General features: G+C 37.9%; 1 protein-coding gene across 6 annotated transcripts in view; it reads right to left on the bottom strand.

Annotated features, from left to right (window-relative positions):
- Positions 1 to 18,671, bottom strand: part of GAPVD1 (GTPase activating protein and VPS9 domains 1) — a 71,407-nt gene that overhangs the window by 24,727 nt on the left and 28,009 nt on the right. For 2 of the 6 annotated variants that reach the window (XM_060608666.3, XM_060608668.3), the window contains exons 3-12: positions 17,764 to 18,607; positions 15,944 to 16,030; positions 14,020 to 14,154; positions 13,685 to 13,874; positions 9,390 to 9,550; positions 7,154 to 7,283; positions 5,891 to 6,016; positions 3,171 to 3,344; positions 1,400 to 1,540; positions 184 to 318 (exon numbers count right to left, since the gene is read on the bottom strand). In XM_060608666.3, coding sequence (XP_060464649.1) covers positions 184 to 318; positions 1,400 to 1,540; positions 3,171 to 3,344; positions 5,891 to 6,016; positions 7,154 to 7,283; positions 9,390 to 9,550; positions 13,685 to 13,874; positions 14,020 to 14,154; positions 15,944 to 16,030; positions 17,764 to 18,607 — 2,123 coding nt within the window. The remainder of the gene's footprint in view (positions 1 to 183; positions 319 to 1,399; positions 1,541 to 3,170; positions 3,345 to 5,890; positions 6,017 to 7,153; positions 7,284 to 9,389; positions 9,551 to 13,684; positions 13,875 to 14,019; positions 14,155 to 15,943; positions 16,031 to 17,763; positions 18,608 to 18,671) is intronic. The other 4 variants (XM_060608667.3, XM_060608671.3, XM_060608673.3 and 1 more) reach the window with 3 other exon arrangements.

Raw genomic sequence — 18,671 nt, 5'->3', positions numbered from 1 at the left:
TTCAACAGACTCCATAGAGCCACGTATTAAGTTCTCAGAGATTTAAGGTCCCTCAGAAACAATTCTGTTTCCAGAAAATTCCTCAACTCGTAAATAAAACATCTCTCTCTGTTAGCAATTTTATAAATGGGGAGGTGGGAACACACCTTGCAATCCTTATTCCTTAAAACAAGACAGACATACCCGACACAACACTGAGGCCTGGTGTGCTGGGGCGGGAACTGACCTCCCTGACATCCGTATCATCAGATGTGCTGCCCAGTCCAGAACAGCTCTCCAGTTCTTGTAGACGTTCCTCCTGCTTTAGATCCGGGGCCTCTAAATAGAAGACATGAGGCGCCACATTAGTGATTCTGTTAGTATGCCACAGTTTCAGCTTGTGACCCAGATGAGGAAAGCTACCAGAGCATGAATGAAATCATTGTAAACAGATTTCTAAGTCTGGGCCAGTTAGCACAGCTGATCAGATCGAGTGTTAAAGAAGTTGAGGTTGTGATTTTCATCCCAATATGAGCCAGTCTATCGTGCAAAAGTGAAAACTCCGCCTGCAGATCACTAATCTCATAAAGTATGCTGTTGGTTAACAAGTAAACTCAACAAGAAAATACAGAATAGCTTAGCATTAAACCAACTATTTTCTAAAAAATAACTCCTATGGATGCTCAATAGATGGTAAGCTAATCCTACTGTCTCCTTATCTAAAGGTTAGCATGTCTGAATGCATTAATATTATAAAACACATATCAGAATCACTTAACTATTCTTGAGCTGAGCAGATCACAAAGAATGTAATTCAGACATACAGTTACTTAAATCTGCATTTTGGTAGTTGACATTTCATTGAAAGCAAAGATTTATCTTCATAATCAGCAAAGCAGAAATGCAATACGTAAGAAAAGAGAAAGTACAAAACACTTTATATGCATTTATGATAATCCTGCACAAAATAATTCTCAGGACTCCAGAGTCTCAATTTCAGTACATTTCAAAAATATACTAGATACCTTTTAAAGAGTCAAGTTCTCACCAGGATAAATCTAGGCATGCTTACCAGACACCCAACCACTCAGGGTCCAAGTTGTACTGCTATTCCTATTTCGTGACGAGTTAGTGGGAGATACCAAACTCAATGTCCCACACAGAACTCCGGTGAGTTGCTAACAAATGCTTACAAGTAACTACACACAGAGTCAAAAAGCACCTGCCATCTTTGCCTATGTCCTGCAACACTGCATTTTTTCTTGATGGACAGAAAATGCCTTAACCTAACTGTCCATTTGAAATTCTTAGCAATGTGATTGCCTCACACTTAACAAAATGTACATGATACAGAAATTAAGATACCTTACATTTAAAACTTCTGTGCAAATCAGAAAGCAAACAATGACGGCATACTAACCTGAGTCACTTGGCAATACCTCTACACTCCAAGCTTCGCTTGTTGTCTCTGATATGGTAGAACCAGTGCAGGGGTCAAGAAGCACTGACCCTGAACCTGGCAGGCACAGTAAACTGCCTAACATGTTCTCTGCTGCTGCACCTGTATAACCAGTGGGGAGCAAAGGGTTAACGAAGATCCTGATGGAAAGAGCAGTGATCATGGAGAAGGACCAAACGCTAAAACAACACATAATCTCTACTCTACCCACAAGAAGGAAGCCAAGGTAAGTGTGATTTCAATCAATAACACCACTAAAATCACAAATTTCCCACTTTGGTCACAAAGGCACATGCTCCTTTTCCTCAGTTTCCTCCTGTTCACCTTGGACTCTTCATAGAGAAAACACACATTAGATCATTTCAGCTAGCTTTCATCTTGGTTTTTTAGCAAATTTTTACATGTGTCCCTAAGTATCTAAAATGTACAGTCCTAACAGGGATTAAAACCTCTCAAACAGAGACACTTAACCACAGAAAGGTATACTGGCCAGATACGTTTTCTTCTGGCACATCAGCCACATATTCAGAGCAATAAAATATATTTGCAGGAAAATACACATCTTCTGGAACGCTCACTCCACTGCAAATATAGCTCATTGCTCAAAGAGAGCTTATTGCCAGAAAAAATACTACTTTGGCACCAGAAGCAAAGTAATGCAGAACCAATTAACAAGTCTATTTACACCACTGAAAAATACCAATAGAAAGGACTGAACATTATAATACACCTGTGTTAAAAATACTCAAGTTCAGAATGCTCCACTACTTCTGATTACGCCTAATAAAAGAACAATGCTACTTCAGTGCCTGAAAAAACTTCTGGCAAACGGTTACTGGTAAAAGTTACATTTTTAAAGATACATCGTGAAATAATTACAAATAAAATAATGTCTGGAACTTGCCTACACAGAACTGGGTTGGGTTGGGGAGAGGATAAAAGGGTAGTGGGTGAGAGAAGAGATGAAACAAAACCAGCCACCTGTGTCTGTGTAATAGTTGAAAACGAGTGATGTGCACAGAGTTCCTTATTCTCTCTTGTATCTGCCTGAGAGGTTCCATGATTTAAAGAGAAAACGAAGATGGTGCTTATGAGACTGTATGAAACCTTTCAGAGCTCACAAAACGGTATCCTAAAAAGGGTGAATTTTAAATTATGGACGTTGTACCTCAATAAACTTGGTACTAAAAAAAAGAAAAAAGTAGTTACTCTTTGGAACTGAATTAATCCTTCCGGGAATTTTTTTTTTTTTTTTTTTAAGTAAGCTCTATGACTTGAACTCATGAACTTGATATCACGAGTCACATGTTTTACTGAATGAGCCAGTCAGGTGCCACATTAAATTCAATTTTTGGAGAATCTCAATATTATATTATTCTGAAAGTTTTAGGGCTATAATCTGTTAAGAATTTCCATCTTCACGTAATGTGCTTAGTTTCAAAAGAATATCCTAAGAATATGTACTATGTCCTGAAAACAAGAAGCTAATTCAGAAGATTAGTTTCTTTTTTGGTGGGGGAGGGGGAGTTAAGTGCAGGCAGGGAAAACACTACCTACATTTAGGCAAAGAAAAAAAATACACAAGTGCCTGGTTACATACACTTTTCTCAGTTCCCCAGTTAGTGCGAACACACACACCATGTCTGTCAGAGGCTGAAGTTCCCACCCATGAAGGGCAGGTGGATATGAATAACTAAATACCAATCTTCCAGAGAAATTTAACAGCAGTTACCTGCAATTTCTTGTAAGCGATCTTCATCAATGTTAGGGTCGAAATCACTTCCTAAGACATCTGTACTCCACGTCTCACTCACTGTTTCTGATATATCTCTATCATCTGTCAGTCCCATCATGTCACGTATTTCAAACTTTCTTAGCTTATCATCAAGATTATCTTGTGTTGTAGCTATCAAAAACAAAATTAAGCACTTTAAAAATGGTAGCACAGCTATAATTTTTTAAATCAACTTTAAAGATACATATTTTATCATTAACACAGAGCATGCAGTACCAAAACACTGCATCATTGCCCTATAAATGTACTCTTTCACCTTCTGAACTTTCAGCAATATGTACCCCCACTTCTGGTAGATTAACTGGGGTAATTTCTGCAGTGTGACTTTGATAAAAAACAAAAACAAAAACAAACAAACAAAAAAAAAACGGGAAACATTCCCCTCTTTGTCTTTGCAAAGGCCTTGTTACTTGCTTTGGCCAAAAGAGTAAGGAGGAAGTGTACCAGTTTCAAGGCTAGGCCTTAAAAGTCCTTGTAAACTTCTGCTCTCTTTTCACCCTTGCTTCTCCCATGAGAATAAGCTTAAGTTAATCTGCTGGAGGATGAGGGACCACACAAAACACAGCAAAGGTCATCCTAGAGCAGCTCCTCACGGGCCAACTGTCCCCCAGCTAAGATTAGCAGAGCTCCCTACTGGTGACTATAGATACATGAGTTTGCCCAGCCCAAATCAGAACCTCCCAGCTGACCCACAGACTTGAGAGCACAAATAAATGTTTATTGTTGTAAAGTCACTAAGTTTTGAGGTGGTTTGGTATGTAGCATTACTCTGGCGATAATCAACTGATAAACCCATACTAAAAAAAAAAAAACTTTTGTTTGACTTGAATACATCCACCTGATACTAGTTTTCTCTCTTCCCTTGACTAATGACAAGCAGTCTATAATTTGCCTCAATTTACTTCTTAACCTAGTGTTCACAAAATGTAGACCACCAACCACTTACAAGATCAATCACCTAGAGGGCTTGTTAAAAAAGTGATATTCTTGGGGGCGCCTGGGGCTCAGTCGATTAAGCGTCGACTCTTGCTTTCGGCTCAGGTCATGATCTCCTGGTTTGTGGGTTTGAGCCCCACATTGGGATCTACACTGGCAGTGCGAAGCCTGCTTGGGATTCTCTCTCTTCCTCTCTCTCTCTCTGCCCCTCTCCTGTTCATGCTCTGTCTCAAAATAAATAAACTTAAAAAAAAAAAAAAAAAAGGTGATATTCTTTCAACTTCTGTCTTAAGCTACTATTTTAGGTTTCTCTCTTTTTTTTTTTAATTTTTTTTTTTAATGTTTATTTATTTTTGAGACAGAGAGAGACACAGCATGAGCAGGGAAGGGGCAGAGAGACAGGGAGACACAGAATGTGAAGCAGGCTCCAGGCTCTGAGCTATCAGCACAGAGCCCGACGCGGGGCTCGAACCCACAAACTGTGAGATCATGACCTGAGCCGAAGTCAAACGCTTAACCGACTGAGCCACCCAGGCGCCCCTAGGTTTCTCTCTTATTTGCAGAAAATTTAAACCTAATTGACACAAGGACAAACTAATTCAGTAAAATTTAACATTACATTTATTCAAGCCACACATATCCCAACTAGCAACGCTCTTTTCCTTTCTAAAAATGGACTGCACCAGGATTTCTGGAAATGAGATATGGGAAATGGCCTTTTTTTTTTTTTATTTCCCAGGTAATTTTTATGCTCACCCAGGTCTCAGAATCATTGCCTCAGACCCAGTTGATCTGCATCTGCCGTCAACACTCCCTTGAAGGCCATCAGTGATCTTTTTTTTAAGTTTATTTATTTCTTATTAGAGAGAGAGAGAGAAAGAAAGAATGAACAGGGCAGGGACAGAGACAAAGGGGGAGAGAGAGAATCCCAAACAGGCTCCACAATGCCAGTGCAGAGCCCCAGGTGGGGCTCGATCCCACGAACTGTGAGATCATGACCTGAGCCTAAATCAAGAATCGGATGCTTAACTGACTGAGCCACCCAGGCTCCCCATGATCTTTAAATGGACAAATCCAAACAACTTTTTCAAACTAATCTTCCTAGAGCACAAAAGGGATCCATCTACTTCTCAGTCCTTACCCCGCATTATTCCCCTACCTGCTAGTTCCTGAGTAAGTACTATGGTTTCCCACCTCTACGACTTGCTTATACTACTCTATTCCTTCACCTAGAATGCCCTGTCTTTCGTTTCTGCCAACACAATGCCAGCCAGACTTTAAGGCTAGCATTTTTTCCCACTAAGCTTTTCCCTACACTTTAAGCCACATGTATCTCTAATTCAGAACTGCTAAAGCACTTTTATGATACTGTTAATTATTTGTGTACCATCCTCTCCCTATCTTAAGTTCCTTAAGCCCTAAGTATTTATCTTCATATCCTTTAAAATGTCAGTACTACAGAACTAAAATGCCAAATATTATAGAATTCAAGCAATTCATTTTAATTATTCTATGTAATTTAAGCCTAAAAAATTCATTTACCATCCAAACATTTTTAGGAACTCAAAGAACCATGTATAAATGCAGGTTTAACGGTCATTATATAATCAGCTTAAATTTATTCTTTTACTGAACACAGCTAGCCTACATGGAAACACAGTTTATCTCGCAACCAGGTAAATTCTCTGCTACTTGAGCAACTGTGTTCAACTTAACTTTACCTTGCTCATGCTCCAATAGCTGTAGAGCTTCGACTCCATTGCTCCCAGAAGGTCCTGCTCCAAGTTCTGATACAGACTCTCCTTCCAGGTCTAGAGAAGATACCGAATTGGAGCGATTTGAAGGACCTAGAGAAATGTTTCAACTGTGAGTGAGCTTTTTAATACTCGTGAGCCACCATGCAACTTTTCATGCCTTGATAACAGACAACAGATTAAGATGCTTTCATTTGTTTGTTTTTATTAAGGTGTTTTTAATACTGCATTTGTACCTTAAAAATATAAATGCCCTTTAAGCCAGCAATTGTGCTTCTAAGAATTTATCCTAAGAAAACAATTCAAAAATTCATGTAAGGTTGCTTGTTGAAGGGCTTTTTATAATTCTTGAAAAGTGGAAGCAACCTATATGTTTAACCACAGAAGAACGTTTAAGTAAATTATGCCAATTTGAAGTTAAAGAAAAAAAATTAAAAACCTAGGCTATTTAAGAATGTTAAATTACAAAGAGAAATATCACTGCTATACTGTTAGACAAAAAATGGTTACAAAAAAACATAAACCTAATTTGGCTATAAATAAACCAAATTGCTGTTACTAATAGAATGGTAAAATTACAGATGATTCCATTTATGTTCTGCATTTTCTAGAATGACTATATACTACCTATTCTGAAAAGTTAGAGAAAAAGAAGTTATTATTTTATGTTTGAAATGATAGTAAACTTGGGCTTTTTTCATTAAAAAAGTTTGTCCTTGTCCATGAAATGATGAATTCTCAATCTTAGCTTTCAACTTTCTATTTTATTCCTACTTCCATTCTATCTTCCTGCTTTATCAAGGTATGAGTGTGTGAATAAAGAAATACAGAACATTAAAAGTATACACAACATCCTGAAATACTAGTGAGTCCATTTATTTCCCACTTAGACATGCATTATCCTCTAAAGGAGCTCTATAAGCATTGGTATATATCAATACTACAGAAACTTGGTATTATTCAAGCCTCAATAAAGACATATCTTCTCCATTGTATACGATCAAAGGTCTCTTGCAATCTTTTTCTTTTTTAAATTTTTTTCTTAAAATCTTAATTTATTCTAGAAACAATCTTTATAGCCAACTGTTCAAGATCATTAGAAGAAAACTTCATTACTCTCCCCAGGGAGAGAAACAGATGGTATAATTATAATTTATAAGGCTCCTTTAAAGATCGCAAAACAAAGTATTACTTGAATCACACAACTCTTTGAATGAAGTAACCCTTCACCTTCAGATATTCCTTCCAGATTATCACTGCAGAGGGAAAAGCGCAAGGTTTTATCAGGTTTACCGTGGAGTTTGTTTTCATCGACAGGGACATCTCCTTGTCCTCCATCCGAAAGTTGCATGTTTAGGACCTGAAAAATAAAATGCCTTTGGTTTATCACAACTGAAAGACAGATTACTGATATGAAAACAGACCGCAACAAATGCATATTACGAGATTCTGATCAAGCTTTTAAGTACCCCTAGAATAAAAGTTTATCAGTTAAAAAAAACCTGAACCTATGCCTTTCCATCACCCAGTGTCAGAGATTGAACAATCAGGTATCAGTGACTGGTGGGTAGGATCATAAAAATCAAAAGGCTTCGGAATCAGCAGTGGGGTCTGTCTGGTTCTGCCATATACCAACTATGTAATCTTGGGTAAATTTATTTACCCTAAACCTCAGTTTCTTGATTTCTAAAACAGCAATAGTAACAGTATGCATGCCATGGAGTTGTTGAGGGTTAAATAAAAAAATGCACAGAAATCATTTTGCACGGTAAAATGACATTAAATTTGCAGTACATTTTTTCAAAAGTTAATAAACTAATTCAACAGAAAGAAAACATAGGAACATCCTGTTTTCTGTAGGCATCAGAATTCAATCAGTCTAGTTTGAACCTTGCCTTGATCACCATATACACAGCCACAAAAGTCCATACCAGAAGCTACAGTGTTTTCAGAGCCATCTCTAGCTTAGAGCTGATGGCCTTTTAAAAATGTTTTCTATTTGTTAGATGACTCCCAAATAACATAATTACTTTTCAATCCCCACAAGCCTCGTAACTCAGCTTTATATGTGTATCTTCAACTGAATGAAGAATTGAGGGCTTTGCTGGAAGTCAGCATGTTTTAAGCACACCCGGAACTCAAAATCACAGCCACCATGCTCCTAGGCTACTGGTAAAACATGAAGGAAGAATAGTATCCTCCCATGAAAAGGAAAAACAAACAACCGCTCTAGGTGCTTTTGGCCCTGCATTTAAATGAGTAAATTAAAGGGTTTTTAACGACTCTATACGTTTACTCAGGTGATGCTTTTAAAGTCATTTAAAAATAGAATTTTTTTCCTACTTGCTGGAAATTAAACGTGGACATAAAACTTTCACATTTTGTATTTTTAAGATAACTTGGATCTTTAAACTCCTAGTGAGCAATGTGTAAAGAATCTTCAGGAAAAATCTATCCAAAGGTCTAAAGAGCGATTTGATTAACGGCAAACAAAAGGCTCCTCCTACCACAGTGGAGAGACTGCCCTGCAAGGGGATACAGGCTGCTGTCCGCGAGGCTGCCAGAACTGTGAGCTGGGGGAAGGCTAACAGGGAAGGCAGAGTGCCACAGAGTTCCCTGGCTGAAATTCAGTGGTTGTTTTTCCTCATTCAGCATTCCCCTGGTTCTGGTAAGGCTTTTATTACATTCTGGAGTTCCTAAAAAGTTGATTCTGACAGTTTTTGCCAGCTCATTTGTGTGTGTGTGTGTGTGTGTGTGTGTGTGTGTGTGTGTGTGTGTGGACAGAGTTCTGGAGTTTGACAGAATTCTTTCGTATGGGTCATGCCACAGTTCCAAAAACCGCCTTACCAACCACCATCGTCACTTTATCAACCACTATAACTGGTCCCTTTGTCCCAGGCCAGGAATTTTTCTTGACTAATAAGCAGTCACTGTTGAATATAAAATGATGCTTCTTTTATATTTCTTCTTTCCTTTTGCCTCTGTCCCAAGCTCTTCTGTTTACAAATATCTTAAAAGTGATGCCCACACCCCAAGTCCACTTCTTCAAAATATTTTACTTTCTTAGTTTTCTTTTCAGTTATCTCTTCCATTTCTTCCTAACCAACCAAAGAACAGAAAATATTTCTAAAGAATGTCTGGCTCTTTAAAGCAGCAATACCACTAGTTTATCATTAAAAAGAAAAGAAAAAAAATTTCCTACAGGTCAATGTCCATACCACAATTTCCCAGCTTCCTATCTCTTCTATACTATTAGGAAAATTCCTCCTGGTGTGGACCTAATCACCAATGACAGTGCTATTGATATGTTAATGTGAAAGGCCCCTGAAACGTTCATAGGGAATTTGGCATTTAATGCATTCATTAAACACATACTGACTTATACATAAGAGACCATTAATTAGAAAAAAGAAGTAAGTTTCTTAACACTGATGGCTATAAGTTAAATGTAACAATACGTTCATACCTCATTTTCCGACATCATCCCTGGAGTGAGCTGGGGACCTGTCCCTAAGGAAATGACCAACACCTCTTCAGGCTGCACTTCCTGGATGGTTTCTTGAGATGACCCTTCATGGTCCATATGTAAGTCCATTAGCACATTGGTGCGGCTTCTACTCCGAGTTGCTAATAAAAAGATTTTCAAATACAATAATTTAGAGAACAAGACAAAACAAAGAAAATGGTACACTAAACACAAAAATATATTTTCTATTAATGTAGGACTTTTGCATATGCACAAAAAAAGGGTGGTGAGAATATGAATTAAAACAAAACCCTCCACCTTCCCAGTTCTCTGCTGATAACTAACACAGATCCTCCTTCAAAACTGATAGAAACAGGGGCGCCTGGGTGGCTCAGTCGGTTAAGTGTCCGACTTCAGCTCAGGTCATGATCTCACCGTCTGTGAGTTCGAGCCCCGCGTCAGGCTCTGTGCTGACAGTTCAGAGCCTGGAGCCTGCTTCGGATTCTGTGTCTCCCTCTCTCTCTGACCCTCCCCTGTTCATGCTCTGTCTCTGTCTCAAAAAATAAATAAACATTAAAAAAAATTAGAAAAAAAAAGATTTAAAACAAAACTGATAGAAACATTGATCTGTGTGCACCTACCAGGAAGTGACACACAGATGAGCGCACCTGCAAAACAGCAAACACATCTCTCAACTGAAGACTTGGGGTGACAAAAAAAAGCATTACCTTATTTCTTATCAGTGTACCTTCAACTCTTTCTCCTGGAAAATGACTGAACTGCCACAGGTCTCCCATACTAATAACTGAACTTACAATCATTTGAAAATTTCATATAGAGGGGCGCCTGAGTGGCTCAGTCGGTTAAGCGTCTGACTTCGGCTCAGGTCATGACCTCATGATACATGAGTTCTAGGCCCACACTGGGCTCTATGCTGACAGCTGGGAGCCTGGAGCCTGGTTCAGATTCTGTGTGTGTGTCTCTCTCTCTGCCCCTCCCCCGTGCTCACTCTCACTCTCGCTCTCTCTCTCAAAAATGAATAAACATCAAAAAGAAAATTTCATATAGAAATCTGCTAGCCATATAACGTACACTAATTAGACAATCGTTGACAAAATCAGAATCAGTTTTTGAAAACACATTGATTTTCCTGAAAAGTATTAACTTCTTTTCAAAGATGCAGAAAAAAAGATTTCCCTATGTTTGAGTAGAAGTTTCTCCTCTGCTTTATGGAAACATTCTAAATTAGTAAAAAATCTAATTATTTTGGGATTTTTCTTCCTCCTACCTATAAGTACACAAGTAATACTTTTTTCTAAAATAATCTGTCAGGGCGCCTGGGTGGCTGAGTTGGTTGGGCATCTGACTCGTTTTTGGCTCAGGTGATGATCTCTCAGGTTCGTGGGTTCAAGCCGTAGGTAGGGTTCCACACTGGCAGGGCAGAGCCTGCTTGGGATTCTCTGTCTGTCTCTCTCTCTCTCTGCCCCTCCCCTGCTTGCACACACTCTTCTCTCTCTCTCTCTCAAAATAAATAAACTTAAAAAAAAAAATACAACAAATAATCCATCCCACACATCTTACAAGAACTTTTAGACACCGAAAGACTTAGTTTGACAATTTCTCTACAAGTTTAAGTCTCCTGTGATAAATTCAATTTTCTTTCAGAGGGCAATAAAATTTGGTACAACTAGAATACTAAACAGAAATTCTATTTCAGTGCAAAATAATCAAAAGTACAGACATAAAGCAAAAACGCTCTGTAGCAACAAGTCTTTCAACCTCACTTTGAATGAAAGTTGACCTACTTGAAGACAGAATTATAAAGAATCCTCTCTACACAATGCTGTAGATGTGTTCATTAATCACTCTTACTTTCAAAATTCAGAGCACACGTCAATTTCCCAAAGTGTAACCCAGGTTCACTCCCACCTTTATTTGCTGACCCTCACTCACTGTTTTCTAACGAACTGTGAAATTAAATTCAACTTCATGAACAACTTATGAATCTTAAGCAACAAACTTTATAATTTATAAAAATGCAAGTAACAAAAATCCATATAGCAATTTACATAAAGCAAAAGCAACATCCACACAGAGCACAGTTTCATAAACTATTTCTTAAATGAAAGTTATATAAGAACAGGAAGAACAGCCTATTACGCACAAAATGGGGTTACTAGAGTAATATGAGCAGTTAGATTAGTGGCTGAGGAATCCCAGAGAGTGATGGCTGCTAACTGTTGTCCTGGGTTGCAAAAGCATTAAACAGAAAGAAAATCAACCCTCTGAATAATGGGCACATTTTTAAAAAATATGAAATAAATTCAGTGACCAGGTCATACGACTATACAAAGTATATGGGGCAAACATCTGAATATTTACTTTCCGTTATACCCATATTTAATGACACTTCTAGATGACAAGAAATGAAAGAACTCATGTGCAGGAGTGAATAATGGAGGAAAAAAATCTCTGATTTACCAAAAATCATTCATTTCTTGTTAAAAAAGTGCAAATAGGCTATAATATTAAAAATCCCCAAGTGTCAAAAAAAAAATCACCCAGTGTCAAAATTCATCTTTTTTCTATTTTTAATTCTGAAAACTGACATTTCAGGATGATGAAAGCCAAAGACTTGAAGAATATGATATCATATTCTTGTTGATATTATTCTATTAAATGTAAGATGGATTAATTTTAAGAAACTGACAATTCTTGGGGCGCCTGGGTGGCTCAGTCGGTTAAGCGTCCAACTTCAGCTCAGGTAGTGATCACCGTTCATGAGTTCAAGTCCCACACTGAGCTCTGTGCTGACAGCTCAGAGCCTGGAGCCTGCCTCAGATTCTGTGTCTCCCTCTCTCTGCCCCTACCCTGCTTGCAATCTGTCTCTCTCTCTCAAAAATAAACATTTAAAAAAATTAAAAAGAAATCAACAGTTCATAACAAATCAGCTCATGGAAGTTTAAAAATGAAATCCCATTCTGTAAAATGTATAAAATAAAGTACCTATTCATGTTCACTAACTTGCTGAGCTCCTCCTCATTTTCATTAAAAAAATGGCACTAAAATACTGCTCTCTTGGCCTAAACACTCTTTTCCTCCCTGTCTTGGCTATTTTGTCTCACTCCCATTCATCCTTCAAGAGAAAGTATTAGCTTCACCTGTTCTAGGATCATCTCCTGACATTATCACCGCTTGGACAACATGGGTGCCCCATAAACCTCCATGCATGCTTATCTCCATCAGACACTTAGTATAATGAAGGGAAATGGTCTCCTCTTATTCTCCCCAATAGACTATCAGCAACTAGAGAGTAGCAGCCTATCCTAATGCTCTCTGCATTCCCAGTGTCCAACACAGTGCCCCCACCCCTACCCCGCAGGATAGTGATTATACCTACTCTTTTTGTGGGGACTTTTTGCATGATTAAATGAAACTACATCTATAAAGTGCTCATCCAGAGTCTGGTACATGGTAATTCTGAATCAATTTGTGTGAGTGTGTTTATAGATAGATAATAGAAGTTTACTAGGTGAATAGAACTTAATTAAACCCAATTGTTTTAAATAAGCTTGACTAAATAAAAAGAAACTTTATTTTATAAAATACAGGTATCTTAGCTCACTTGATAAAACATTATTAACAATATTGGGGGGGCGCCTGGGTGGCTCAGTTGGTTAAACGTCCGACTTCAGCTCAGGTCATGATCTCGCAGTCTGTGAGTTCGAGCCCCGCCATTGGGCTCTGTGCTGACAGCTCAGAGCCTGGAGCCTGTTTTGGATTCTGTGTCTCCCTCTCTCTCTGACCCTCCCCCATTCATGCTCTCTGTCTCAAAAATAAATAAATGTTAAAAAAAAAAAAACAAAAAAAAAACCAATATTGGGGAAATAGTAACTGTGTATTTCCCACTTTACTGACAGAAACTACTAAGTTATTATTTTATTATTTAGAACTTTGAACAAAGGACAGGGCTACATAATCCAAATACTGACTACTTATAACAAATGGCACATCCAGATTTCCAAGAAAAGTTACTAAAATATAATCAAAGTATACTGTTGGTGCATGATCTCAATTAATTATGAAAAGTAGGTCTAGATAAAGCTAGAACTTACTCATAAACCATAACTAATTGGTGCAATTTTTAAAAATTGCATTAGTATCAGTAAACATAAAGAGAAAGGCTTTCCCAAATTATTCAAAACCATATTGCAAAACACTGAACAGAAACAAAAGCTAAAAAAATATATATATACTAAATTAAGGAGAGCCTGAATATGAGAAATTCTCTTTACCTATAGGCAATCGATTCTTCTTATTTGCTGGAGTGGTTGCTGGAGACAGCTGAGGAGTATTATAGGGAGTCATTTCTAAACTGCTACTTTTTCCTGGCTTTGCCTGGGGCAGGTTTGCCAATAAATTGTCAAGAGCCATCCTATCTTCTCTTAGTTGATCTCCAGACATTACACTCTTCATAAAATTCACCTGGCAAAAGTAAAAGGACATTAGCTAGTGAGATCAATTTTTCAAATACAATATATATTTCTCACACAATGTACTCATCTATGACTCTGCCCATGCTTAGATAAATGACTTTTGAGAAAATCCTATTAAAGAATAAAGCCATTACCAGAGTAATAAGCTGACTGTAGGTTATATAAACCACAGTTCTGCTCAATCCTTCCAGAAGATTAACGGAGGACATTGGAGGGGTCTCCACTGCGCGGCCCCCAATCACAACATCAAGGAAAGCAGCAACACAGCTCTGTTAAACAGGGAAAAATCAAAGTGAAATATTTCCCCTTTAAAAGAAGGGAACAAAATGTCTAATCAAGGGGGACAAGCATGCAAAAAGTTTTTCTTGAAAATTATATTAAACCCAACATTGTTTCAATTTGTTTCAAATTAAACTCTTCATGAATTAATATAGCATTGTCTACACAAAATTCTGGTAAGTGAAACAAACATGACACAGAACAGTGCACACTACACCACCATTTGTGAAAAGGGAGGGATGGGGTGCCTAGGAAAATATATGTAAGAGTTTGCTTGTTTACATATAGACCTCTTGAAGAAAACATAAAAGACTGAGAACATCAAGAACCTTTTGGGGAGGAAGGGTGCCTGGGTGGCTCGGCTCAGTTGGTTAGGCATCCGAGTCTTGATTCTGGCTCAGGTCATGATCTCACAAGTTCATGAGACTGAGCCCTGCATCCAGCTCTGCACTGGCGGCATGGAGCCTGCTTGGGATCCTCTCTCTCCTCTCCCTCTGCCCCTACTGCACACATGCACGTGCTTTCTCCCTCTCTCTCAAAATAAATAAATAAACATTAAAAAAGAAAAAAAGAAGAAGAATCTTTTGGGGAGGAAATAAAGGCTAGAAATCAGAGGTGGAAGGAGAATTTGACTATATAACCTCTGAATTTTAAACAAAGTAGAATGTATAGCCTACTTGACTATGATTAATTAAAATCTAACTTAATTAAAGTGAACAATGCCATAAAACATATTTATGAAATACACTTAAAACTATACAATTATCTCTTGTTTGCTTTAGTAACTTATTAAAAAAAGTTTTAGTTTTTATTTTTGAGAGAGAACGTGAGCAGGGGAAGGGCAGAGAGAGAAGGGGACAGAGGATCCAAAGTGGGCCCTCCACTGATAGCAGAGAATCCAACATGGGGCTCTAACTCACGAACTGTGAGATTATGACCTGAGTCAAAGTCAGATGCTTAACCAATTGAGCCACCCAGGCTCCCAACTTTAGTGACTTTTTAAAAAATTAAACTACTTATTTACTTAAACATTTTCAATTTTTTTAAAGTAATCTCTACACCCAACATGGGGCTTGAACTCACAACCCTGAGACTGAGTTACATGCTCTACCCACTAAGCCAGCCAGATGCCTTAAATTAAACTTTTTAAAATAATAGCTCTTTGGCTCTCTTATGGCATCTCCTCAACACTTCATTAATTGAGAATAATCTCTAGTGACATCATCATCTTTAAACTTTTTGTATTTTAGAGAGAGAAAGAGAGAGTGTGTGTGCACATACACAAGAGCAGGAGAGAGGGGCAGAGGGAGTGAAGGAGAGAATCTCAAGTAGGCTCCATGCTCAGCGTGAGCTACCCAGGTGCCCCATGACATCTTCCTTTAAATATTGCTTATCCAGGGTGCCTGGGTGGCTCAGTCAGTTGAGTGTCCAGCTCTTGATTTCAGCTCAGGTCATGATCCCAGGGTCATGGAATTGAGCCCTGCATCGGGCTCCTCCCTGAGCATGGAGCCTGCTTGAGATTCCATTCCCTCCCTTCCCCACCCTCCTTCCCACCTCTCTCTCCCGCTCACACGTGCACACGCTCTCTCTCTCTAAAATGAAAAAAATGAATGCTGCCGATCCAATATTGTATCCTTCTATGGCTATACCAAGGGTAATTGAAATGAATATTTAATTTATACACCACCGAAAGACAATAAAGACAGTAGTTAAGTTCACTAATACTCTGGCAAAATTGTCTATAAATAGTATTTCACACGAGACAGTATTCATTCTTACTTTGTCAAATTTTCCAAGGCTGCTCTTTGTCCGGGGGTCTCCCTCTTCAGAGCCAGTCATTGCCAATTGCTGCAAAAGGCGGCCAACCTGCAACCCAAAGCAGTGGCAGGGAGACACAGGCTATAGATACTTACAGATTCTTCTCTATGAAAGCACTTCCATTCTAGTCTAAACATCTGTTTCATAGTAATATTCACACAATCTGACCAAGCATGCAAAAGAGGGTCCCAAATAAAACGTGTATCTTCTCTACATCAGCTTTTACTATATTTAGATTAAGAGTTATGGACAATAAACAGAAAATTTTGCTTTATACATTATACTGACAATATGAAATAAAAATGCAACACCTTTGTTTCTGATATTATACTTTTCATACATTTAGAAATCTTAAAATTCATTTGCAAAAATTCAAACTACTTCAAGTTAATATGAAGTACTTTTCCCTTATATAGTTCATAAAATACTCAAGGTAGAATTTTTTTTTCTAGATTTAAAAATCCTACAGAACATAGCTGCTTGGAAGGTAAATATTAATTCACAGAGCAAGTTTCTTACTGGTAAGAGAGAACTGTTAATCTACTCTCTTTAAAGACACTTTGGAGAAAACTAATATAGCATTATCTTAATATCTGGGACAATTCCCCTTTTTGCTCATTTTGAAAATAAGTGACTCAATCTTTATTGGAACGACAAAAATAAAAACTACAACTACACTATCTTAGAATAAATTTAGTGTTTCACAGGTAATAAAAATTTTTTAATTTTATTTTGGGGATTCTTTATAGTTAATTGCTAAACATACCAATATAATAGAACTAACCATGAAAAAAAAGCTTATCGTTTAAAAATAAAATCATCCAAAGATATAATCTATTCCAAATAAACTCAATCTCTTCTTCACAGTATTTCTGTGGGATAGGATATGATTAAAAGATTGTCTTAAGAAGTAACATGATTTCAGTAGTTCAGATGATTGGGGGGGGGGGGGCGGTAAGGAATGCTAATACACACACAGAACTCCTCTTGCTAAAACTCTTAGGTCCTGAAGAGTTTCAGATTTCAAAATTTGTAATTTTTGAAAGGCTGATCAGTGCATAGATGTAACACAGCCAGTATTAAGGGTGGCATTCTGTAATCAAATGTATTAACATTTCTGCAGCAAAACAGGAATATTCATTAGCAGCAAATGGAGTAACGATGATAAACAGCCTCATGTGAGTTCAAGTTAAGTTTTGCTACTAAACAATGTATAGAAAATGATGTATAGGGGCGCCTGGGTGGCTCAGTCGGTTAAGCGTCCGACTTCGGCTCAGGTCACGATCTCGCGGTCCGTGAGTTCAAGCCCCGCGTCGGGCTCTGACTGCTCAGAGCCTGGAGCCTGTTTCAGATTCTGTCTCCCTCTCTCTCTGAGCCTCCCCCGTTCATGCTCTGTCTCTCTCTGTCTCAAAAATAAATAAACATTAAAAAAAAAAGAAAGAAAGAAAATGATGTATAAAGATTTTCAATCATGCTAGGTTTTGAAATCATGGGAAAGGGACGGTGGCCCTGTTCTAGACAATCTAACCAACTATACATTCAAATCTGAGGACTCTATTTAAAAACTAACACAAAATATTTTATGACTAAAATATTTGACAATATTTTTAAATCCCAATATAATAACTGCTTCCATTTCTTAAGAAGAAAACATTTAAGGCAGTTTGAGGCAAAGGAATGGTAAGAATATATAAATATTATCATCGTATTTTCTATTCGCATCTACCTAATCAAATGATTTTCAACTGAACGCCACACTAATAATAATAGCAAAAGCATACCTGCATCAGATTAAATCTTGCCACCTCATTAATAGGAGCATCAGAAATTATTCCATACTGTTCTGGATTGACAACTGCAGGACAGATGAAGCAGGCCAAAAGGAGATCAGTACACATTGCCCTGACTTCCCCAACTTCCAGTCTATCTACACAGGAGAGGGTTTTGTACATCTGTGACACAATCCACCTCAAACTATGTGGAAAGCAGTACGTGTTCTGTTTGAGATAACCAATGAATTTGTTCACCAAAGCCACCAGTTTGGCTTCATTGGAATCCACCATCTCTTGAACCTTTTGCCTGAATCTATCTGAGCCTTTCTCTCCGAAGAGTTTTTCCTGTTGAGATGGGGAGAACCTCTCGATTAGCTTGTTTGGATCTGTTTCCAGGTGATCTTCATCTTCAACAAGTAGTTGCATGATTGGCTCATGTAAAGTAGCTGTGAGAAAAAGTTTGGCAGAAAACAGTCCTTCAGAAAAAAGTTTAAATAAGATGCTGAAGGCACAAGTTCCTCTCCTCAAAAGTCGCCTGGGGTTGTCACTTTCTTTAAGTTCAAATTCAATCAAGTATCTCAAAACCTGAAGGAGGTAGCTTTCATCTTCTTGCATAATGCAGTTGCCATAGAGGGAGGTAAAAACTGTGTAAATAACACTTTGTGTGTTCTCCTGATTAAGTTTCTCCCCAGCAACCAAAGAGGAGGCAATAAGACGAGGATTTTCCCTTAACCGACTCAAGAATTCTCCATAAGCAGTCTCCTGAAATCCTAATTGCTTATATCCATCAACAAACTGTGTATCTTCCAAAATCTTGGCATGCTGGCAACATTCAGCAGGGGAAGCTTCAGCACTAAAAAATGAGCAGACAAGCAAAACAACAAAATCAACAACAATAATATAACACATATACTCCA

Source organism: Panthera onca, chromosome D4 (genome assembly GCF_046562875.1).
Source record: "Panthera onca isolate mPanOnc1 chromosome D4, mPanOnc1 haplotype 2, whole genome shotgun sequence".
NCBI classification, from domain to species: domain Eukaryota; kingdom Metazoa; phylum Chordata; class Mammalia; order Carnivora; family Felidae; genus Panthera; species Panthera onca.
Note: the sequence above shows the minus strand (reverse complement) of the source record. Positions and strands in the feature narration are given on the sequence as shown.